Source organism: Heterodontus francisci, chromosome 1 (genome assembly GCF_036365525.1).
Source record: "Heterodontus francisci isolate sHetFra1 chromosome 1, sHetFra1.hap1, whole genome shotgun sequence".
Taxonomy (NCBI): Eukaryota; Metazoa; Chordata; class Chondrichthyes; order Heterodontiformes; family Heterodontidae; genus Heterodontus; species Heterodontus francisci.
Window position 1 is genome coordinate 45,759,603 of NC_090371.1, and position 21,156 is coordinate 45,780,758.

The 21,156-nt window shown below is 44.2% G+C and overlaps 1 protein-coding gene across 1 annotated transcript in view; it reads right to left on the minus strand.

The window, feature by feature from the left end:
- The window catches only part of LOC137379810 (lipoxygenase homology domain-containing protein 1-like), a 302,018-nt gene that overhangs the window by 92,421 nt on the left and 188,441 nt on the right, over positions 1–21,156 (minus strand). Inside the window, exons 17-19 of the mRNA XM_068051579.1 lie at positions 15,019–15,211; positions 8,047–8,207; positions 6,835–7,129 (exon numbers count right to left, since the gene is read on the minus strand). Of these exons, the coding sequence (XP_067907680.1) occupies positions 6,835–7,129; positions 8,047–8,207; positions 15,019–15,211 (649 nt within the window). The remainder of the gene's footprint in view (positions 1–6,834; positions 7,130–8,046; positions 8,208–15,018; positions 15,212–21,156) is intronic.

A 21,156-nucleotide genomic window follows, 5' to 3' on the forward strand; every position in this document is an offset into this window, starting at 1 on the left:
CAAGTGCAATGTTAAGACTTCTTTAATAAAAGTTTCCTGCATCTTCCTGCATTAAGGTAGATAAGTCCCCAGGGCCTGATGGGATCTACCCCAGAATACTGAGGGAGGCAAGGGAAGAAATTGCTGGGGCCTTGACAGAAATCTTTGCATCCTCATTGGCCACAGGTAAGGTCCCAGAGGACTGGAGAATAGCTAATGTTGTTCCTTTGTTTAAGAAGGGTAGCAAGGATAATCCAGGAAATTATAGGCCAGTAAGCCTTACGTCAGTGGTAGGGAAATTATTAGAGAGGATTCTTCGGGACAGGATTACCTCCCATTTGGAAACAAATGGACTTATTTGCAAGAGGCAGCATGATTTTGTGAAGGGGAGGTCGTGTCTCACTAATTTGATTGAGTATTTTGAGGAAGTGACGAAGATGATTGATGAAGGAAGGGCAGTGGATGTTATCTATATGGACTTCAGTAAAGCCTTTGACAAGGTCCCTCATGGCAGACTGATACAAAAGGTGAAGTCACATGGGATCAGAGGGGAGCTGGCAAGATGGATACAGAACTGGCTCAGTCATAGAAGACAGAGGGTAGCAGTGGAAGGGTGCTTTTCTGAATGGAGGGATGTGACTAGTGGTGTTCCGCAGGGATCAGAGCTGGGACCTTTGCTGTTTGTAGTATATATAAATGATTTGGAGGAAAATGTAGCTGGTCTGATTAATAAGTTTGCGGACGACACAAAGATTGGTGGAGTTGCGGATAGTGATGAGGATTGTCAGAGGATACAGCAGGATATAGATCGGTTGGAGACTTGGATGGAGAAATGGCAGATGGAGTTTAATACGGACAAATGTGAGGTAATGCATATTGGAAGGTCTAATGCTGGTGGGAGGTATACAGTAAATGGCAGAACCCTTAGGAGTATTGACAGGCAGAGAGATCTGGGCGTACAGGTCCACAGGTCATTGAAAGTGGCAACGCAGGTGGATAAGGTAGTCAAGAAGGCATACGGCATGCTTACCTTCATGAGTCGGGGCACAGAGTATAAAAATAGGCAAGTCATGCTGCAGCTGTACAGAACTTTAGTTAGGCCACACTTAGAATATTGCGTGCAATTCTGGTCGCCACATTACCAGAAGGACGTGGAGGCTTTGGAGAGGGTACAGAAGAAGTTTACCAGGATGTTGCCTGGTCTGGAGGACATTAGCTATGAGGGGAGGTTGGATAAACCCGGATTGTTTTCACTGGAACGACGGAGGTGGAGGGGCGACATGATAGAGGTTTACAAAGTTATAAGCGGCATGGACAGAGTGGATAGTCAGAAGCTTTTTCCCAGGGTGGAAGAGTCAGTTGCTAGGGGACATAGGTTTAAGGTGAGAGGGGCAAGTTTAGAGGGGATGTGCGAGGCAAGTTTTTTACACAGAGGGTGGTGAGTGCCTGGAACTTGTTGCGGCGGGAGGTGGTGGAAGCAGGTACCATAGAGACGTTTAAGAGACATCTTGACAAATGCATGAACAGGATGCGAATAGAGGGATACGGACCCCGGAAGTGCAGAAGGTGTTAGTTTAGGCAGGCATCAAGATTGGCGCAGGCTTGGAGGGCCGAATGGCCTGTTCCTGTGCTGTACTGTTCTTTGTTCTTTGTGGTAGCTACCCCCAATGCTTGTAACCATTGGTGCCCAGCCATGATGGCTTTAAATTTCCTTCCATCATTGAGAAGTGCATCTATGGTGTGCCCTTTCTTCTTTTCTAGCAGGTCTTTTTGAAAGGCCTCTATTGGGGTAGATGTGATTACTAACACTATAACCTGTTCCGACAATTCAATATCTGCAAAGTCACATGCTTGAGCTTTGTCTTGGCACTTTGCAACAAACTGGGTCAATCGACTCATCATGTAGGTCATAAGCTCAAGTCAATGTTCTCAGAAATTGACCTTCAACTTGAGTTGCTCCTCCAGGAATGTCCATAGCTTGCTAGGGTTCTTCTGATCCTCAGCTGACAATCCTGATGTGTTGATCCATTGCAGGCCCTCGTTGCCCAGTGCGATCTTCATTTTCACAGCTTGTTTCTCTGGTTTGCTCACTTCTTGTTCCAGGAAACACAGTTCCAACCTTCGTCGAAACAGTTTGAATTTAGATGACTGGCACCTTCCAATCCATGATCGGATACCTGAAAGCCATTTTCTGGATGATCCTGCTTTTTTATAAATATAGCACTTTTCACAGGTTTTTATTTTCACAGGCACACTTCTTTTACAGGCTCTCTTCTTTACAGGTTTTCGGTCTCACAGGTCCAGTGATGGCCCCGAATCCTTTAACCCTCTCAACTTGACTGTTTGCATTGGTGTGGAAGCGTAGTCGTCTGCCCTGCTGAACATAGCATTAGTGATCTCCTTGATACAGCGATGTGTCACAGACTGGGAGATTCCGCACATACCTTCAGTGGACCCCTCGAATGATCCGGTGGTGTAGATATTCAGAGCCACAGTGACTTTCAGCACTACTGGCATCGGGTGTCTGACAAGTCCCATGGGCCTCAGCTCATCCCGTGTCATGGCACATAGATCACTGATGGTCTCCCTGGAGAATCGCAGTCTTCGGAGGCACTGCCACTTGGATATCTGCAGGTAATTAAGCCTTGGCTGGTATATCCTGTCTTGGAGGGTAGCTTCTTATGCATGCCGGAGGTTGTTGCCATGCCCCTCTACCACCTTCTCTAACCTCCTGTGCCCGGAGCTGGGCCTCCTGTGGAACCTCCAATTTGCTGTTGCTCCCTCGCTCTCTGCTCCTCCTCCTCCAGAGGGGCATTCAAGCCAGGGTGAATGAGGTCCATGAGAGGTTACCTCTCTCTGAGCGCAAGGCCTCCAGTCCAAATAGATGTTCCCACCCCCCAAGCCTCTAACTAACCTGGGCCCTTCAGGGAGGTGACAGTGTCCTGATGCTACCCTGTTGTGGGTGCCCATAATGCTGACACCTTGATTACTACCCCTGACCCTGTTCCCCCGATGCTCCTGTAGGTAGGCCATCGTAGTTAGATTTTTGGTTAACTTGACCATTTTTCCATTGTATCCACTGTAATAATTAATAAGGTCAAGGAAGTCATTTTAATACTAACACGTGACTAAAGAAGCCATTTTGTATCCTATATTAACTACTAAGTAGTGACCCCCATGAAAAAATGATGAACCCTTGATTGAGTTATAATTAACAAATCAATAATCATATAGAAAGAGTGGGGTTTCATTTAAAGTTTGTTAAGTTTAATTACTATAAGTCTCTGTGTCTGTATGAGGAAGTGCTGTTTCAGCCAAGATTGCTCAAACAGTGGAATCTTTTGGATCCCTGATAAAGGCCAATTGGATAGTACATCATGACCTCGCAGAGTCTGGCTTAGCAAATAGAAAGGTTGTTGAAAATCAGATTATGAGACAGTGTGAAACAATGCCATTGTATTCCTCCCTGCGATAGAGGAAGACGTGATTAAGAACCAATCGAATTTACCTAGCAACAGCTACAGTCAATTATGAAATTAACAATAGCCTGACTCTGACATGGTTTGATGGTCATCCAGTGGTTAAAAAACAGGGTTCCATTGCTCGCCAAGTTCTGAAGGCTCTCTAGACAAGAACCACAATCTCCGCAAGTGGGTTCAAGTCCGAGATGGAGTCCTGAGGGATCGAATCCTGACCTATACTTTAACAGACTGCACAACTAGCTGAAGCTGTAAAAGACATTGTCCTAAGCTTGTTAAGTATACCTTTTTCCTTTAATAAACTTCCAAAAATAAACTATCCAAAGAGTGCTGTTTTTGCCTTAATTAGTTAAGTCTTGCACGAACTAAAGTAAATTTATGAAGTCATTTACGTACTGGGGTGGCTGAAATTAATCAAGAAATAAATTAGGTTACAGATTGCAGCAGGCAAGGCCCCGAAGTCCCATGGTTCCTATGCGCCCTAAACAAAATTCAGAACCGAGAATATAATTACTGTGTATTGGCTTGTTAACTACCTTAATTGGCTTCCCGCCTTGTGAATGTATGAGACCTGCCCTCATGTTGGCAGAAGGGATGTCACAATGGCAGATTTCCTGTCCGACATCTTCTGTCCCAATTTTATGTCGTTTCCCCCACCCCCCCACCTCCATTGCCGTCTCAAATGGGCTCAAAAAATTTAGTCCTATGACTCTAAAGTGGGCTGGTGTCAGTGGATCCCCACTCTACTCAGGAATCTTCAATAATGACTGCCAATAAAATGGTGAGTACAGTTTTAAAAAACACTTTGATGTTGGCACTCCTGCAGGCAGCCCAGGTTCAGCCTCCCTCCCATCATCCTTCCGTCCTCTGCGTGATTTATCTAAGAGCTGCTGCTGGTGAGGCAAGCAGCCCGTTTCATCCTTTCGAAATGGGTGAGCTCCCGCAAGTAGGTTCAGCATCTCACCCAAAGTAAGTATTGCAATTGCCTAAAGCCCACTTTTGAGTGAGCTGCCCGGTTGGAGTGCATGCTATCTCCACATCATTGATTATTTGTCTGAAAATGGGCCATATCCAATTTCTAGTGCAGGATGTTTTCATGTTACCTACAGTGCTCTGAATGCTGTTTCAATATATAAAAGGAGCAGGTTCTAGTTCATAGAAAAACAATACATGTAACTTCTAAACTATCAGACTTTACTTCCATGTTAAACATTGACTAAGTGGTGACATTTATATCCAGGGTCGGCCATACGGGTGGGTGACTGCCCAGGGTGCCATGGTCAGTGGGAGGTAGGGAGGGAGCGCCATCGTCAAGAGGGTGTTAAATGAAAACAAACAAAAATAAAAACAAACTAGTTTGATGCAAAGTGTTCAGGCGCAAATGTATCTGCAAGCTCAGAATGTTTGGGGTAAAGCTTAAGAATACATGTTCATCTCAAAGGTAATCCCAGTGGTTTATTTCTGCTCTCATAGGAACATAGGAAATAGGAGCAGGAGTAGGTCATTTGGGCCCTCGAAACTGCTCCGCCATTCAACTGGATCATGGCTGATCTACCTCAGTTCCATTTTTCTGCATTATCCCCATATCCCCTTGATATTTTAAATATTTGGAAATCTATTGATCTCTGTCTTGAATAAATTCAATGACTGAGCCTCCACAACCCACTGGGGTAGAGAATTCCACAGGTTCACCAGCCTTTGAGTGAAGAAATTCCTCCTCATCTCAGTCCTAAATGGCCTACCTCTTATTCTGAGACTGTGTCCCCTAGTTCAAGACCCCCCCAACCCCAGCCATGGGAAACATCCTTCCTGTATCAACCTTGTCGGGGCCTGTAAGAATTTTGTATGCTTCAGTGAGATCACCTCTCATTCTTCTAAACTATAGAGAATACAGGCCCAGTTTCCTCCATCTCTCCTCATAGGACAATCCCGCCATCCCAGGAATCAGTCTGGATGGCACTCACCATCCAGGTTCATTAGTAAATAATAGCCACTCGCCTGAGGTACCACAGAACCCTATCCCAGCCAGGGAGGTGGAAAGGAGGGTCTGGGAAAAGATAGGAGAGAACAATCACAAGTCTGGATAATAAACAGATCATCTTCTTTCTTCTTCTTTGGCCTCCTTGTCTCGAGACACAATGGGTAAGCGCCTAGAGGTGTTCTTCTGGAGGGTGATGATATTGGCATCGTGCCTGTCCTGTGGTACTGCTCCCTCATCCCAGCACAGGCAAAGCAGTTCATGGAGTGCTGACAGTATAGCAGGCTTGGCACTCTTGATTATTTCAGGAGTAATGCCGTCCTTTCCAGGGGCTTATCCCTGGGCAGCACAGTGGCGCAGTGGTTAGCACCGCAGCCTCACAGCTCCAGCGACCTGGGTTCAATTCTGGGCACTGCCTGTGTGGAGTTTGCAAGTTCTCCCTGTGTCTGCGTGGGTTTCCTCCGGGTGCTCCGGTTTCCTCCCACATGCCAAAGACTTGCAGGTTGATAGGTTAATTGGCCATTAGAAAAAAATTGCCCCTAGTATAGGTAGGTGGTAGGGCAATATAGGGACAGGTCGGGATGTGGTAGGAATATGGGATTAGTGTAGGATTAGTATAAATGGGTGGTTGATGGTCGGCACAGACTCGGTGGGCCGAAGGGCCTGTTTCAGTGCTGTATCTCTAAACTAAACTAAACTAAATATTCGGGTGTGGTCTCACCAAGGCTTTATACAATTGCAGCAAGACTTCTTTACACCTGTACTCAAATCCTCTTGCAATGAAGGCCAACATATCATTTGTCTTCTTAATAGTTTGCTGCACCTGCATGTTAGCTTTCAGTGATTCATGAACAAAGATACCCAGGTCCCTTTGGTTTCTTATTGTGTGGCCATCTTTTTGCCTGTCTTGCTCTGACGTGGCAGCTATTTGTAAGTGTGGTGAGGCAGCTGCCATCTCAGTCTCACACTCTGTGCAAAAGAAAAGATGTGTGAACATCAAACACGGGCTATTAGCTTTGTGCATGTTATTCAGTATTTTGCACGGGAAGCCTTTGTTTTAATTTGGGCATTGTGCAATAAGAAGTGAAAGCTGCACGGTAGCGAGGGCACACACAGCAGCGTACTGAGTATTGGAATATTGGTGAACATGTTTTTCATTTGTTATTGTTATTTATTGGTTTTGTGTTTAATTTCATGTTTCGTTTGTCACTTAGCTATAATGTTTTTTTTAATGATTTACATCATTCATTATTTGAATTATAAAAAACTTTTGTGTTACAACTTTACTTCTGAAACTTACACTAATACTTCTACATAATTACACTCAAAGAAAGGGCACTAAAATACAAGTTCGATCGGGGCGCCATTTTCCTTAAGGCCTGCCCTCTTTACCCTCACCTTCAAGGTCATCAGCTTCCTCTGGCAAGAGCTCCACCACCAGCTCTCTGTCTTCCTCATCTCTGGCAAGCCAACGCTGACAGTTGAAGGTGTAGGTCTCCACTATCTCCTCTTGCAGGCCACCAGCATCCCCCTCAACTTTCTTCTTTTTCTTCTTCTTCTTCTTGTCATCCTCCACATCCCTGAAGTTCAGTCGATTGATTCTGACTGATTCCAGGAACCAGCCTGGAGCCAAGCCACTTCCATCATGACCAATTCGGAGTTTGACCAGTTTGCCAACATTCAGGGCCTCGATCTACGCATATGAAAATCAGCTGTTTCAGTGAGAGTGAAGAGAGTTTGAGTTACTCTAACAAGCATTAGATACGCCTAATGCGAACAGGTGTACAGAACATTTAAAACCAGCTCACCACAAACACTCTGCTGACACTGCTCTGCTTTCTTGTTTCTTTAGTTTTAGCTGTTTTTGTAATGACGGTGGAGGGTGTGAGTCCCATTGCCTGGCTCCTGGTGCGTGTGCTTTCACAGCTAGGGGCAGCCTCGGCGTGGAAGACCTGGGTTATTTTGATTCTTTGACTGGCCTTGATGGGCCTGGGGGTTTTGCTTTGGACCTGCTGCTGCTTGTGTGAAACATTGATATCAGAGGGCCTGACACCAAATGGAGGCAGCTTCTGTGTGTCTCGTTTCCAGTCCTTCTCACTGCCTCACTTAGCTATTTCAAGCTCTTTTGTTCTTTTATTGTCTTCCCGCTGCCTCGCTGAGATGATCTTCACACACCATTTGGCAGTTTCTACCTCTTTCCAGCTCCATATGCTCGCTACACCTCACCACCTCATTTGACCACCTGGTGATTCTCATATTAAGATGTGAGAGAGTGGAAATTTCTTCAGATCAACACTGGGAAGATTGAAGCCATCGTTTTCAAATTCTGCTAAAAGTTCATACTCATGCCCCACAACTTTGACCCTCTTCCTAACTGCTCACTCATTCTGATCCAGACTATATCCAACTACGCCACTTTGTTTAACACAGAGCTGAACTTCAAGTTCATTGTCCCATTCATCATAAAGACTACATTTTCCGTCTTCCAGATAATTACCAGCCTCAGTCCCTGTTTATCCTCTCGGTGCTGCTGCACCTAATATTCACGCTTTCATCACCACTTGAACGGACTCCTCCCATGCCCTTCAATTAATCTTTATCCAAGCCTACCTTAAACATCTCCGTTGTTCCTCGCACAAAATTGTCTGAACGACTTTGGAGGCGGATTAATTCTGTCTTTCCAAGCTCTCCATATATCTGGATAAAGACTTTAGCGTCAGTGCCAGCTCCACTGATGTCCCCTGTGCGTATCACTACTTCATAGTTGATTACTGGTCAAAGACACAGGAAATGGAAGTAAGATACACAAACACTAAGATACACAAACATTAAACCGATGGAAATATGCTAACCTGAGGACGAATTCACTGAGGGTAAAGTCACTGGCCTAGCAGGGAGCTGTTCTGGAAGATTGTGTGGACTGGAGTTACAGTACTGTAGGTCCATTACATTTCCCCACTCCCTTTGAGAATGGCTCCCCACTTCGTAAAGGATCAGAAATTTATCCTCAGATATCTTTACACACTGCGCGGAAATCGGCAGGCTTCAAACAAGATGGGACAGCTGTAGACTCCTTCTGCTCAGACAATTAGGTATCTGCACTGGAGTCCCACAAAAAGCACGCAAATAACACATTTTGTACCGAGTGACAAAGACACAGACATCAGCAGTCGCTGCTGTGCTTTGGAATTGACTAAGCAAAAATAATTTTTTTAAATTCGGGAAGCCCTGGAAGTGCCCCAATGAAGGGCCACATGGCTGATTCCTGCTTCCAGAGGATTGATATTTGAGGAAAGATTAGAAAACTCTTCAGCCTTTCAGGGGGTGAATGATAGAAAACTTTATATAGGTTAATCTGGAGCACTATTTCAAATTAAACTAAGTAGGACAAAGGATATAGATACAAATTAGTAAAAGGTAAGTTAAGGATTAATGTCAGGAAGCACCTCATCACTCAAACAGTAATCAATGACTGCAATGGTCTTTTGTGAAGGATAGCGGAGAGAAATCTCTGGAATTGTTCAAGTGGCAGTGGGTGCAGTGAGGTAGGACTGTCGGACTGCTGTTGGATAACCCCCCAAAACAGGCATGGGGATCGTGACGTATGATTAACTTATGCCCGTTCAATGTGACTTTGGGCTGTCTGCTCATTTGAATGCAGCTAGTGCTAGCTATGTTGTTCATTGGCTGCATGTCTCAGCAGGGGAACCAAAATCAGAACTTGCTTGCACTGCTTAAAGGGGAGGTGCTCTGTGACTGGAGCAGGTGCTGGCAGTCATGCAGGAAGTGAAACAGTGAAGAATGGCATAGCGTGGGAGAGAGTGGGATCCAAGGATGTTGGATGCTGCACTGGAGGCCTTTGTGAAGGAGATGGAAAAAAGGAGCGATATTCTGTATCCACAAGGGGCCAGGAGGCTTTCCAGATTCTTGCTCAAAAGATAGTGACAGCATTTAGCTATGGAGGTCAAAAGTCAAGCACCGAGGATCGGGATGCAGTGCAGGAAAAAATTCACTGACCTTAAAGGAGTGGTCAAGGTCAGTGAATGCATCTTCAATTGCCATATCCTACCAACTTCACCACTAACTGCAGGTATTGCTCAATTCACTCGCCTACCAACAATCTCTATCACTTAGGACTCATACTTTACATTCATATGCTTCACCTCATCCTCACACTTTGCACTGCTGCAAGCCTCACACCAACAACTCACACTTTGCGCACACTGTCAGCTATTCAACCATGACTGCCACATCAGCCAAACAGATTGCATCACACTCATTGACACACTTCCCTTTCTCTTGCAGGACAAGGTGGCACACAACAGGAGGAAGCAGGAGATAATTGGTGGGATCAGCCCTAAGCCCCATGGAGGAGATAGTGCTGGCCATTATTGGGATCCCCTTTGCTGAAGTAGGCGGGGCTGAAACCATTGAAGATGCCAGTACCCTCATACCTAGTCCTCCTTCTCTTACCTCACTTCCCGCTCATTCCGCATTCTCTTCTAATTTGCAAGCTGCAAATGATGTAAACATGCACCTTTTATTTTCCTTCCTTCCCCACACTACAACCTTACCCATGTGTCTTTTTCCTTTCAGATAGCCAAAAGGTGCAATCTGGTCAGGCAGTGGAGGAACACCAAGAGGAGAGTGATCATGAAGACACAACACTATCACTTTACTTCACACTCGCAGTCACCAGCTCAGATACTGATACTGTGCATATCATAGAGCATAGATTAGAAGCCGAATTGGCATCTGGCAAGACACTGGGCATGTGTGGGCTGCAGCCAGGGCAGGAGGCAAAGATGGTGCAGGTGCCAGCTCACCAGAGGGCAAGGTTGCACATGGTATCCACTTCAGAGGACTCTGATGAGGATTTCAATGAAGCAGTAGACAGAAAAACACAAATGGGTACATAAAACGAGATGCTCTGTGCATTGGGAACCCTACCAGAAGGTCTGCAGTCCATGTCAAAGAACATGGAGGAGTCCAACACCAACTTTACACATGACTTTGTGCAGACTTTGGAGCCCTTTCCAGCATGGAAGTGATGGCCAACTCCATTCGCACACTATGGACCCAACCATGATGCAGCTTCTGATGGCCAATGTTACAGCTTCCATTGCAGTACAAACAACAGCACCCAATGTCTGAGCAAGCTCAGACTGCTGCCATCATGACTGTGGATTACAATGTGCAAAGAGACTTTCAGAGTGTCACAGCAGTCCTTCAACAGATAGAACCATAGAATGGCTACAGCACAGAAGGAGGCCATTCAGCCCATTGTGTCCATGCTGGCTCTCTGCAAGAGCAACTCACCTAGTCCCATTTCCCCCGTCTTTTCCCCGTAGCTCTGTAAATTTTTCTCTTCAGATAATTATCCAATTCCCTTTTGAAAGCCATGACTGAATCTGCCTCCACCACACTCTCAGGCAGTGCATTCCAGATCCTAAGCATTTGCTGCGTTAAAAGTATTTCCTCATGTCGTCATTGCTTCTTCTTAAATTGATGTCCTCTGGTTCTCGATCCGTCTACCGATGGGAATAGCTTCTCCCAATCTACTCTGTCCAGAACCCTTATAATTTTGAGCACCTCTATCAAATCTCTTCTTAATCTTCTCTACTCCAAGGACAACAGACCCAGCTTCTCCAATCTATCCACATAACTGAAGTTCCTCATCCCTGAAACCATTCTCGTGAATCTTTCCTACACCCTCTCTAATGCTGTGGTGCTCAGAACTGGACACAATTCTCCAGTTGAGGCCAAACCAATGTTTTAAACAGGTTTATAGAGTCATAGAGTCATAAAATTATACAGCACAGAAACAGGCCCTTCGGCCCATCGTGTCCATGCTGGCCATCAAGCACCTATCTATTCTAATCCCATTTTCCAGCACTTGGCCCGTAGCCTTGTATCCTATGACATTTCAGGTGCTCATCTAAATACATCTTAAATGTTGTAAGAGTTCCTGCCTCTACCACCCCTTCAGGCAGTGTGTTCCAGATTCCAACCACCCTCTGGGTGAAAAATGTTTTCCTCAAGTCCCCTCTAAACCTCCTACCTTAAATCTATGCCCCTGGTTATTGATCCCTCCGCTAAGGGAAAACATTTCTTCCTATCAATACCCCTCATAATTTTGTATACCTCAATCAGGTCCCCCTTCAGCCTTTTCTGCTTTAAGGAAAACAACAATTTCATAGCTGAAATGCTCCAGCCCAGGCAACATCCTGGTGAATCTCCTCCACACCCTCACCAGTGCAATCACATCCTTCCTATAGTGTGGTGACCAAAACTGTACACAGTTTATCATAGCTTTGCTGCTCTCTCCACAGATGCTGCAGGACCTGCTGAGTATTTCCAGCACTTTTTGTTTTTGTTTTTGTTTGTCATAACGTCCTTGTTTTTGTACTCTATGCCCCTATTTATAAAGCCCAGGATCCCATGGGCTTTATTAACCACTTTCGCAACCTGCACTGCCACCTTCAATGATTTGTCACATATAGCCCCAGGTCCCTCTGCTCCTGCACCCCCTTTAGAATTGTACCTTTATTTTATATTTCCTCTTCCTGTTCTTCCTACCAAAATGAATCACTTCCCACTTCTCTACATTAAATTTCATCTAACACTTGTTCCCCCATTGCACCAGCTGTTTATGACCTTTTGTAGTTTATCACTATCTTCCCTACTACTAGGATGCTGAGGCGCTGCCACAGGAAGTTGGCAGTGGCTCCATGAGGCTTGAACCCCCTGTCCGCTCTCAGGAAAACAACATTTGTCCTCTCATCCCTGTCACTCCACCAATGCCCCTGCTGTTGCCTGTCAGCCTGCCAACTCAGACTCGTGCCACACATGCTGAGATGGAGCAGTCGCAGCTTGGCCTTCTGGACTCAGAGCTGTTCGTGGTTGTCCTCCAAGGTCATCTGGAGTCTGCCCCACTGAAAGTCAGCAGCCTTCCACCAGCCATGCTCTTGCCACTGGGATAGAATTGCATAGGTGCACTACAACAGGCAAAGACTAGGCTCTAAAGGAATGTGTTACGACTGAGGTGGGAGGAGTGCACTGTCTTTTCTCATTTCTCCAAAGGTCACAACACTTCTCCAAAGGTCACAGCATTTATTTTAAAAATATTTACCCAGTTACTGATTCAGTAACAACAAAATTATCAGTTTATTATCAAACAAGACTTATCCAGTAATGAAGCAAAGCATTAACACACAGATTGAAATATGAAAGTTCCCTTTCTAAATGTCCTCCACATACACTCACACACACACTGAAAAAATACAGAAATTCTTTCTGCAGAGGTCTGTTTAAAAAAAGACAAAAAAGATTACTTTTGCCAAATACTTGCTAATTCTTGAAGAAAAAAGTGAAGATATGGAAGGAAGTCAGTTGTCTGTTTTGGTCTGGCGTCCAGGTATACAGAGAAGAGTCACTGGCATCTTTTCTAAAGCAGTTCTTTTCGTGTGGCGTTGAGAATTAATTTGGCAGGTTTTTCCAGCTTCTCAGGAGGGATGCAGCATCTGGGATTTTAGCTCTCCCACACTGGATCTTTGCAGGATTTCTTCAAAGAGGTAGAGAAACACCTGCTGTCTTCAAAACAGTTCACATCCCAACTGACTTGAAAACAATATCTTCCCCAAACAGAAAGTCAACCTCCTGACCTCCATAAACCTTGACATGTGGCTTCTCCGCAAACATCTTCCCCAGGTCACCAAGGTTTCTATTGCTTATTGAGCTTAAAGCACATGATTTCCAGCACAGGTTGTTTTCAAACAACATCTCAAGTGTATTGCTGAAAATTGAAAATAGAGACATTTTGTCGAAGCTTTTCGTCTTGCACTCATCAGGAATAAGGGAAGCAACAAATTTATACTGTATGAGAAGAGAGTGATGATTGGTTGGCAAGTGGACTCTGATTTGCAGAGGCGTTGCCATGGAGAATACATCAGTTTATGGTGACTGACAGTTAACTGCCAAGCTTTGTTTGAAATTTAAACCAGGCAGCTTGACTCTGATTGGTCAAGCCATTGCCCTGAGGAATGAACCAGTGAATGGCTGTCACTTATTTTGTTTAGCTGAAACAGGCACAAGGTGTGTACATGTTCTTTCTGTCTGCAAAGAACAGGGCCCTGTGTATTAATATATGTAGCTTCCAGTACGCATAAATGTTCCACACTGCGAGCCCAACTGCCAATCTTAAAATGGTTGTCAGCATAATTCTTAGCACACTGAGGATTATTTAGCAAATGTTGTCCAATCATGGAATCACATCTAATGTCGGACACTGTGTTTTGAGTTTTGCAAGCAAGGGCTGGTTGGGTACGACCTGTACCTTTCCCGTTGCCACGTCGGGAGGGCCTGCTGCCAAGTGGGGAGACCAGTGAAACCTGGCGGCCACCCACGGGAACCCCAGGGATCCCTCCTTGAGGGGCACTCCATGGCCCATGGAGGGACCTCCGGTGGCAATGGCCATCCCTACGACAACAACACCACATGCTCTCAGCAGCCACCCGCGGTTCTGCCTGTCAGGCCCTGGTAACCCTAACCCCACTTACCCCTCTTCAAGGATGCCCAGCCATTGAGGCACCCTCATCCTAAAACTGCAGCCTCAGCAACAGCCACTGATAATGGTGGTGCAGCTGAGGCTGCTGAGCTGCTAGCCTTCTGATTGGGATGGCAGATCTTGGGGGCAGGCCACTGTCCTTAATAGGATGGCAGCCCCAGCGGCAAAATGTGGTACCAGGTCCTGCTGCCTTCCGAAGTGGGGTCATCGGTCCCGGGAGCGTCCCGCTCACCTCAGAAAATCTCCGGCCCTTATGTGTCTCTTGTGATCTTTGTCTACATTTACAGGCCTTGATGACTTTCAGCTGGATCCTTCACAATCAAAGACAAAAAACGTAGCACAAAAGTTGGAATTAATCAAAAATAAGTTATTCAGTGATGCTGGTCTTGGGTTTTAAAAGCTTGTAGATTATCAGGGAAATACTGGGAGAAATCAGGAGTTCAACATTTTTGTGCTCTTGGGAAAGAATGAGTTGGAGTAGGAAACAGTGACATCCATCTTGATTTCAACTCATTGAGGATGAAGGGAAGAAAAAATCATGTAGGTGATGTCTTCAAGGGAAGGAAATCTGCCATCCTTACCCGCTCTGGCCTACATGTGACTCCAGACCCACCGCAATGTGGTTGACTCTTAACGGGCCTCTGAAATGGTCTAGTAAGCCACTCAGTTTTATTCACCACCTTCACAAGGAAAATTAGGGATGGGTAATAAATACTGGCCTTATCAACAGTGCCCACTTCCCATGAATAAATAAATAAAAGATTCAGCATATTTGGAGTTTATGAAGAACAGGGATATTGGGTATCAAGTGAAAGGTCAGATTAACACTGAAATAATGAGTAGGAGGGCATGAATGCTTTGCATGGACCCATCTTAAAGAGATAAACACAAAAATAAAGGTGAAATAAGGATTACAGTGAGCACATATACATTTCCCTTTAAGACCTTTAGAGTTATGCAGCAATGTGGATAAGAATCCTTTCCTTTCAAACCTTTGTCTGAGTTCATATCCTTACATTTCTCTATATCCGTGATCTCACTGGGGTATATTTCAATCTCAGTCTTGCCATCTGCTTCGTCCTTACACAGCCATCGGTGAGCAGGGAACATGTACTCCTTCCCATGTACTGGAATCTTAACCTGAACGCTGTCCAGGAACCAACCAGCTCTCAGTCCCACGTTATCGTGTCCAATCAACAAACGCTTTAACTTTTCAGAAAAAAAAAGATAAATTATGAGCTCTTTGAAACCTCAAAGGATCACTCATCTTATTCAGCCCTCTCCAAATATATAAAGAGCCTTCCATCACATTTAAACAGAATATAAGCTTGAAATGAGTAAGGCTATTTGGCCCTCAACAGTCTTCCTATAAAATTTCTATCTAACCGTTTAATTGAACGAGAAAAACTTCCAACATAAATGCCTCCCGATTCTGAATTACAATCAAGCCAAACAGTAAAGTATTTCTTCATCCTTACATCTCCACGACATGGTCCCCTCCTGACACGATGCCCTCCTGCCCCAGCACAAGTAATACAGGACCTATGGAGTCCATGGATTATTTTGTCTCAATCTGTACCTAGTCTTATGACTTCTTTACATAACTTGCTGTGATTTTTTTGCTGGCGGGGACTGGAATGTAGTGTGATTGGTTCATTTCCACACCAAGTATCTCTGACCGAGACTTTCAATTTAACATTAATTAGTTCAAAATTAATTACAGTTTTGTGTTGTGGGCCTGTATACACGAAGAACTGAGGCCAACAGAGAAAGTGCAATTTTCACCCCTCAAACCTCCTTTATTGAGTGTCTCACTGTTCTGCTTCATGCTATCCTAAGCAAGCTTCAGTGAGACTCAATTCACCAGAAATGTTCTAGTCTTAGTCCCAAAGGACCATAGGCATCTCTCCATATTAGAGAGAGACAGTTGGTGATGTATAGCTTGAGGGTCACCACTCCTCAAGAATGGGGCAAGGCGAGGAAGTAGGCCTCCATGAACTACCACAACCAGTACAGGAATTGAACCTGCGCTGTTGGCGCTTTTCTACATCAATTCACCAGAAATACTATGTAACAAACACTATGTAAATAATATGGGTCACATGGCGAGCAGCTGATTAAAAAAAGTAAATGGATAAGACATATATCTGACAGGTAGGTCGATATGAGCAATGATGTTGCCGGTATGTTATATTAAGCACTAAGCTGAAGTATGATTATTTCTCAAAATGAGGCTAAGACTCACAACCACAATCCCACTTTGCCACTGCAGCATTATGTTACATCTGCATTGAAACAGAATAAAGAACTCCAGTGAGACTGGCTGCCATCTTCTTGTTTAAGAACATAACAGCATGTAGCAAGATAAAGTCATGAGACCAACAACTTACATTTACATAGCATCTTAATGTAACAAAAGGCTGAATTTTACGAGCCCCTCATTGTCAGGGGTCGTGGCAAGGGGGCCCATATAATTCAGAATCGGGAGCCATTTATGTTGGAACTTTCTCCTGTTGAATTAAATGGTTAGATAGAAATTTTATAGGAAGGGATAGCATAAAACAAAAAGAAATGGCTTACAAAAATGCAAAACGCAGCACAGATCCGGCCGAATGGGATCAATACAAAGACCAGCAAAGGGTCACAAAGCAGCTTATAAGAGCTACTAAAAGAGATTATGCAAGGAAACTTGCAAGTGACATCAAAATCAATAAGAAGAAATTTTATAGTTACATAAAGGGAAAACGGGTGGTCAAGAGCAATGTAGGCCCACTAAAAGCTGAAAATGGAGATATTGTCATTGATAATGGGGAAATGGCAGACATGTTGAACAATTACTTTGAACAAAGAACAAAGAACAGTACAGTACAGGAACAGGCCATTCGGCCCTCCAAGCCTGCGCCGATCTTGATGCCTGTCTAAACTAAAACCTTCTGCACTTCCGGGGACCGTATCCCTCTATTCCCATCCTATTCATGTATTTGTCAAGATGCCTCTTAAATGTTGCTATCATACCTGCTTCCACCACCTTCCCCGGCAGCAAGTTCCAGGCACTCACCACCCTCTGTGTAAAGAACTTGCCTCGCACATCCCCTCTAAACTTTGCCCCTCGCTCCTTTAACCTTTGCCTCAGTATTTACAGTTGAAAAGGAGGATAACTTGCCGGAAGTCCCGAAAAAATTAATAGCCGATAGGGGACAGGGATTTAATACAATTAACGTAAGTAAAACATCAGTAACAAGGAAATTAATGGAACTAAAGAGTGAGAAATCCCCAGGACCTGACGGTTTCCATCCGAGGGTGTTAAAGGAAGTAGGGGAGCACATTGTAGATGCCCTAACTATAGACTTTAAGAGTTCCTTAGATTCAGGAGTGGTCCCTCTGGAATGGAAAGTTGCACACGTCACTCCACTTTTTAAGAAGGGTGAAAGGGGGAACCAAGGAAATTACAGACCAGTTAACCCGACATCTGTGGTGGGCAAGTTGCTGGAGTCTGTAATCAAGGATAGGGTAACTAAACACATAGAAAAATTTCAGTTAATCAGGGACAGCCAGCATGGATTCATGACGGGAAGGTCATGCCTGACAAATCTCATTGAATTTTCTGAAGAGGTGACTAAGGTAGTGGACAGGGGAATGTCTATGGATGTTATTTATATGGACTTCCAGAAGGCATTTGATAAAGTCCCACATAAGAGACTGTTAACTAAGGTAGAAGCCAAGGGAGTTGAAGGCAAATTATTGACATGGTTAGGACGTTGGATGAGTGGTAGGCGGCAGAGAGTGGGGATAATGGGTAAGTACTCCGATTGGCAGGATGTGACTAATGGTGTCCTGCAGGGATCTGTATTGGGGCCTCAATTATTCACATTATTCATTAACGACTTGGATGATGGCATAGTAAGTCATATATCCAAATTTGCTGATGATACAAAGTTAGGCGGCATTGTAGACAGTCTAGATGATAGCATAAAATTGCAAAGAGATATTGACAGACTAGTTGAGTGGGCAAAACTGTGGCAGATAGATTTCAATGCAGGCAAGTGTGAGGTTATCCATTTTGGACCAAAAAAGGATAGAGCAGGGTACTTTCTAAATGGAAAGAGGTTAAGTACAGTGGATGTCCAAAGATACTTGGGGGTTCAGATGCATAGATCATTAAAATGCCACGAGCAAGTGCAGAAAATAATCCAAAAAGCTAATGGAATGCTAGCCTTTATATCTAGAGGATTGGAGTATAAAGACACAGGTTATGCTGCAGGTGTACAAAACCCTGGTTAGATCCCACTTGGAGTACTGTGAGCAGTTCTGGGCACCATACCTTAGGAAGGATATATTGGCCTTGGAGGGAGTGCATCGTAGGTTTACAAGAATGATACCTGGACTACAGGAGTTAAGTTACGAGGAGAGATTACACAAATTAGGCCTGTTTTCGCTAGAATTTGGAAGGTTAAGGGGTGATCTGATCAAAGTCTTCAAGATATTAACAGGAAAAGATAGGCTAGATAAAGATAAACTATTTCCACCGGTTGGAGATTCTAAAACTAGGGGGCATAGTCTAAAAATTAGGACCAGACCATTCAGGAGAGATGTTAGGAAGCACTTCTTCACGCAAAGGGTGGTAGAGGTTTGGAACTCTCTCCCACAAACAGCAGTTGAAGCTAGAACAATTGTTAATTTTAAATCTGAGATAGATAGATTTTTGTTAAGCAAAGATATTAAGGGATATGGGCCAAGGGCAGGTATATGGAGTTAGGCCGCGGATCAGCCATGATCTCATGGAATGGCGGGACAGGCTTGAGGGGATGAATGGCCTACTCCTGTTCCTATCTTCCTATGTTACTATGTTCTGGAATGCTGAGCTTAGAGTAGTTAATGTTAACTGAGTGTGAAGGTCGTGGATAAAGCATAATGTAATGATCTTAAGGATAATTAAAGTTGAAATTATACAAAGTGAAATTACAAAGATTGAGGGTTGCCCACCCTGCTACTAAACCTAGCAATTGTTACATCACCCCACGTCTTATCAATGAGCATCATTTCCTTGAACAAATCTATGAGCACCAGACTCTGCATCTCGAATTCTCATTCCTGGCACAGAGACAGCAGCTGATAGCTTGCCTCTCTATATTATTTAGGTTTGAAGCTCAGCGTGTTTTTAAACAGGCCATTGAAGTTGTTCACCACTGGGTTCAGTCTGAATGAGCAGCCAGAGAGGGGATGCACTCAATGATGAGGCTACAGAGGTTTGGTGAAAGCTGAATAATATGATCTTGGTCTTTGGAACGATGTTAAGTTAGAGAAAGTTCTTGCTCATCCATGACTTGATGTTGGAGAAGAAATCAGACAAATATGGTCACAGAGCTGACAGTGAAACTTAAAAATTCTTACAGGGCGTGACAGGGTGGTGTAGATAGGATGTTTCCTCTGGCTGGTGAGTCTGGAACCGGGGACACAGTCTCAGAATAAGCGGCAGGCCATTTAGACTGAGATGAGGAGGAATTTCTTCAGTCAGAGGGAGGTGAATTGTCTACCGCGGAGGGCTGTGAAAGTTCAATTATTGAGCATGTTCAAGACAAAAATCGATAGCTATCTAGATGCTAATGACGTCAAGGGATATGGGGATAGCGCGGGAAAGTGGCGTTGAGGTAGTTGATCAGCCATGATCTAATTTAATGGCGGAGCAGGCTCGACAGGCTGAATGGCCGACTGATGCTCCTATGTTCTCATGCTCCCATCTTTCCTATGATAGCAAAAGACTACAGTGAAGCTTCATCCATATACACACAAAGTCAGAACATAGGTGAGGAAGATTGAACCTTGGGGTATACCCCAGGTGGCTGTGTGAGGATAGAGGATGCCATCACTGAAGGTGATGTAGTACCTGTATTGGGACAGGAGACTGTGGAACCAAGCAATGGTAGCACTATGGAGACAGATCATAGTGGAGAGACCATGGAGCAGAATGAAATGGTCACAATCCTCAACAGAACAAAGTAGATCCCTTTTGTCTATGATTAAGGAGAGGTGGTAGTGAAGTGGGAGTTCCAGAATTTATAGATAAACAAAATTCTGCTACAAATAATTTTTGTTACAGTCTTACCAAACTCAAGTTTTAAAAATCAAAAGATAGCAAGTTCCAGTTTTGAGATCCGGGGAAAAAGTAGGTTAGAGATAAATACTGTAAGATTAATTTTGATTTCATCCAATGGGAAATGGAGGGAACAGAAGAGCAAGTAAAATGGCGCATTTGCAGCTTTGAAGAAACAAGAAAGTTCAGAGCAGCACCAACTGTAGCAACATCATTAAATGGGGAAAGATGAAAGGTTGCAATAGAGGGAGAGTTGGAGACCAGCGGTGAGAATTACTTCAGTGCATATGTTAGAGTGTATGCAAGTCAAGCCACAATTAGTATTATGGTTGCTGCTTTTTGTGGTGGCATAAAATAGACAATGTTGGATTAGCTGCCATTATACACCTTGCCTGAATTTCCTTACTATTGTTTACAATGCTGATCTGATATTACCCGGTTTACGTCACTCCCAAAAATTAAAATTTCCCCTGAGAGTTCAAAATTAAATATAGAAATATCAAAAATTATTCTATTTATAACCTCAAAATTCATTGCTACCTGTGAGATAGTAGATAAGTAAGGATTTTTTTATTCGTTTATGATGATGTGGGCGTCACTGGCCAGGCCAGCATTTATTGCCCATCCCTAATTGCCCATGAGAAGTTGGTGGTGAGATGTCTTCTTGAAACACTGCAATCCATGTGGGGTCGGATGTTTGGTAGCTAAATTATATTCTTGTTAGGCAAGGGAATCAAAGGTTATCGGGGGTAGATGGGAGTATGGAATTCGAGACACAAACAGATCAGCCATAGGGTTTCTTTTTGTAGCGGCGACAGGGAGAGCGAGGTGGCAGCTGGGTAAGTGAGTTTACAACTTATATAAACTTACCTTTTTGTTTTGGCGGATTCTTTTTGCAGCGGAGACAGGGAGAGCGAGGTGGCAGCTGGCTAAGTAAGTCCTATATATTTGGGCAGCGGTTGAACCCGAGACACTACACCTGTAGTGTCTCCCACCCGCCCTCCTCCTCTAACCAAAAAAAAAGGACTCGGTGGTGTGCAGATAAGGTAAGGCTTTTTCTAGT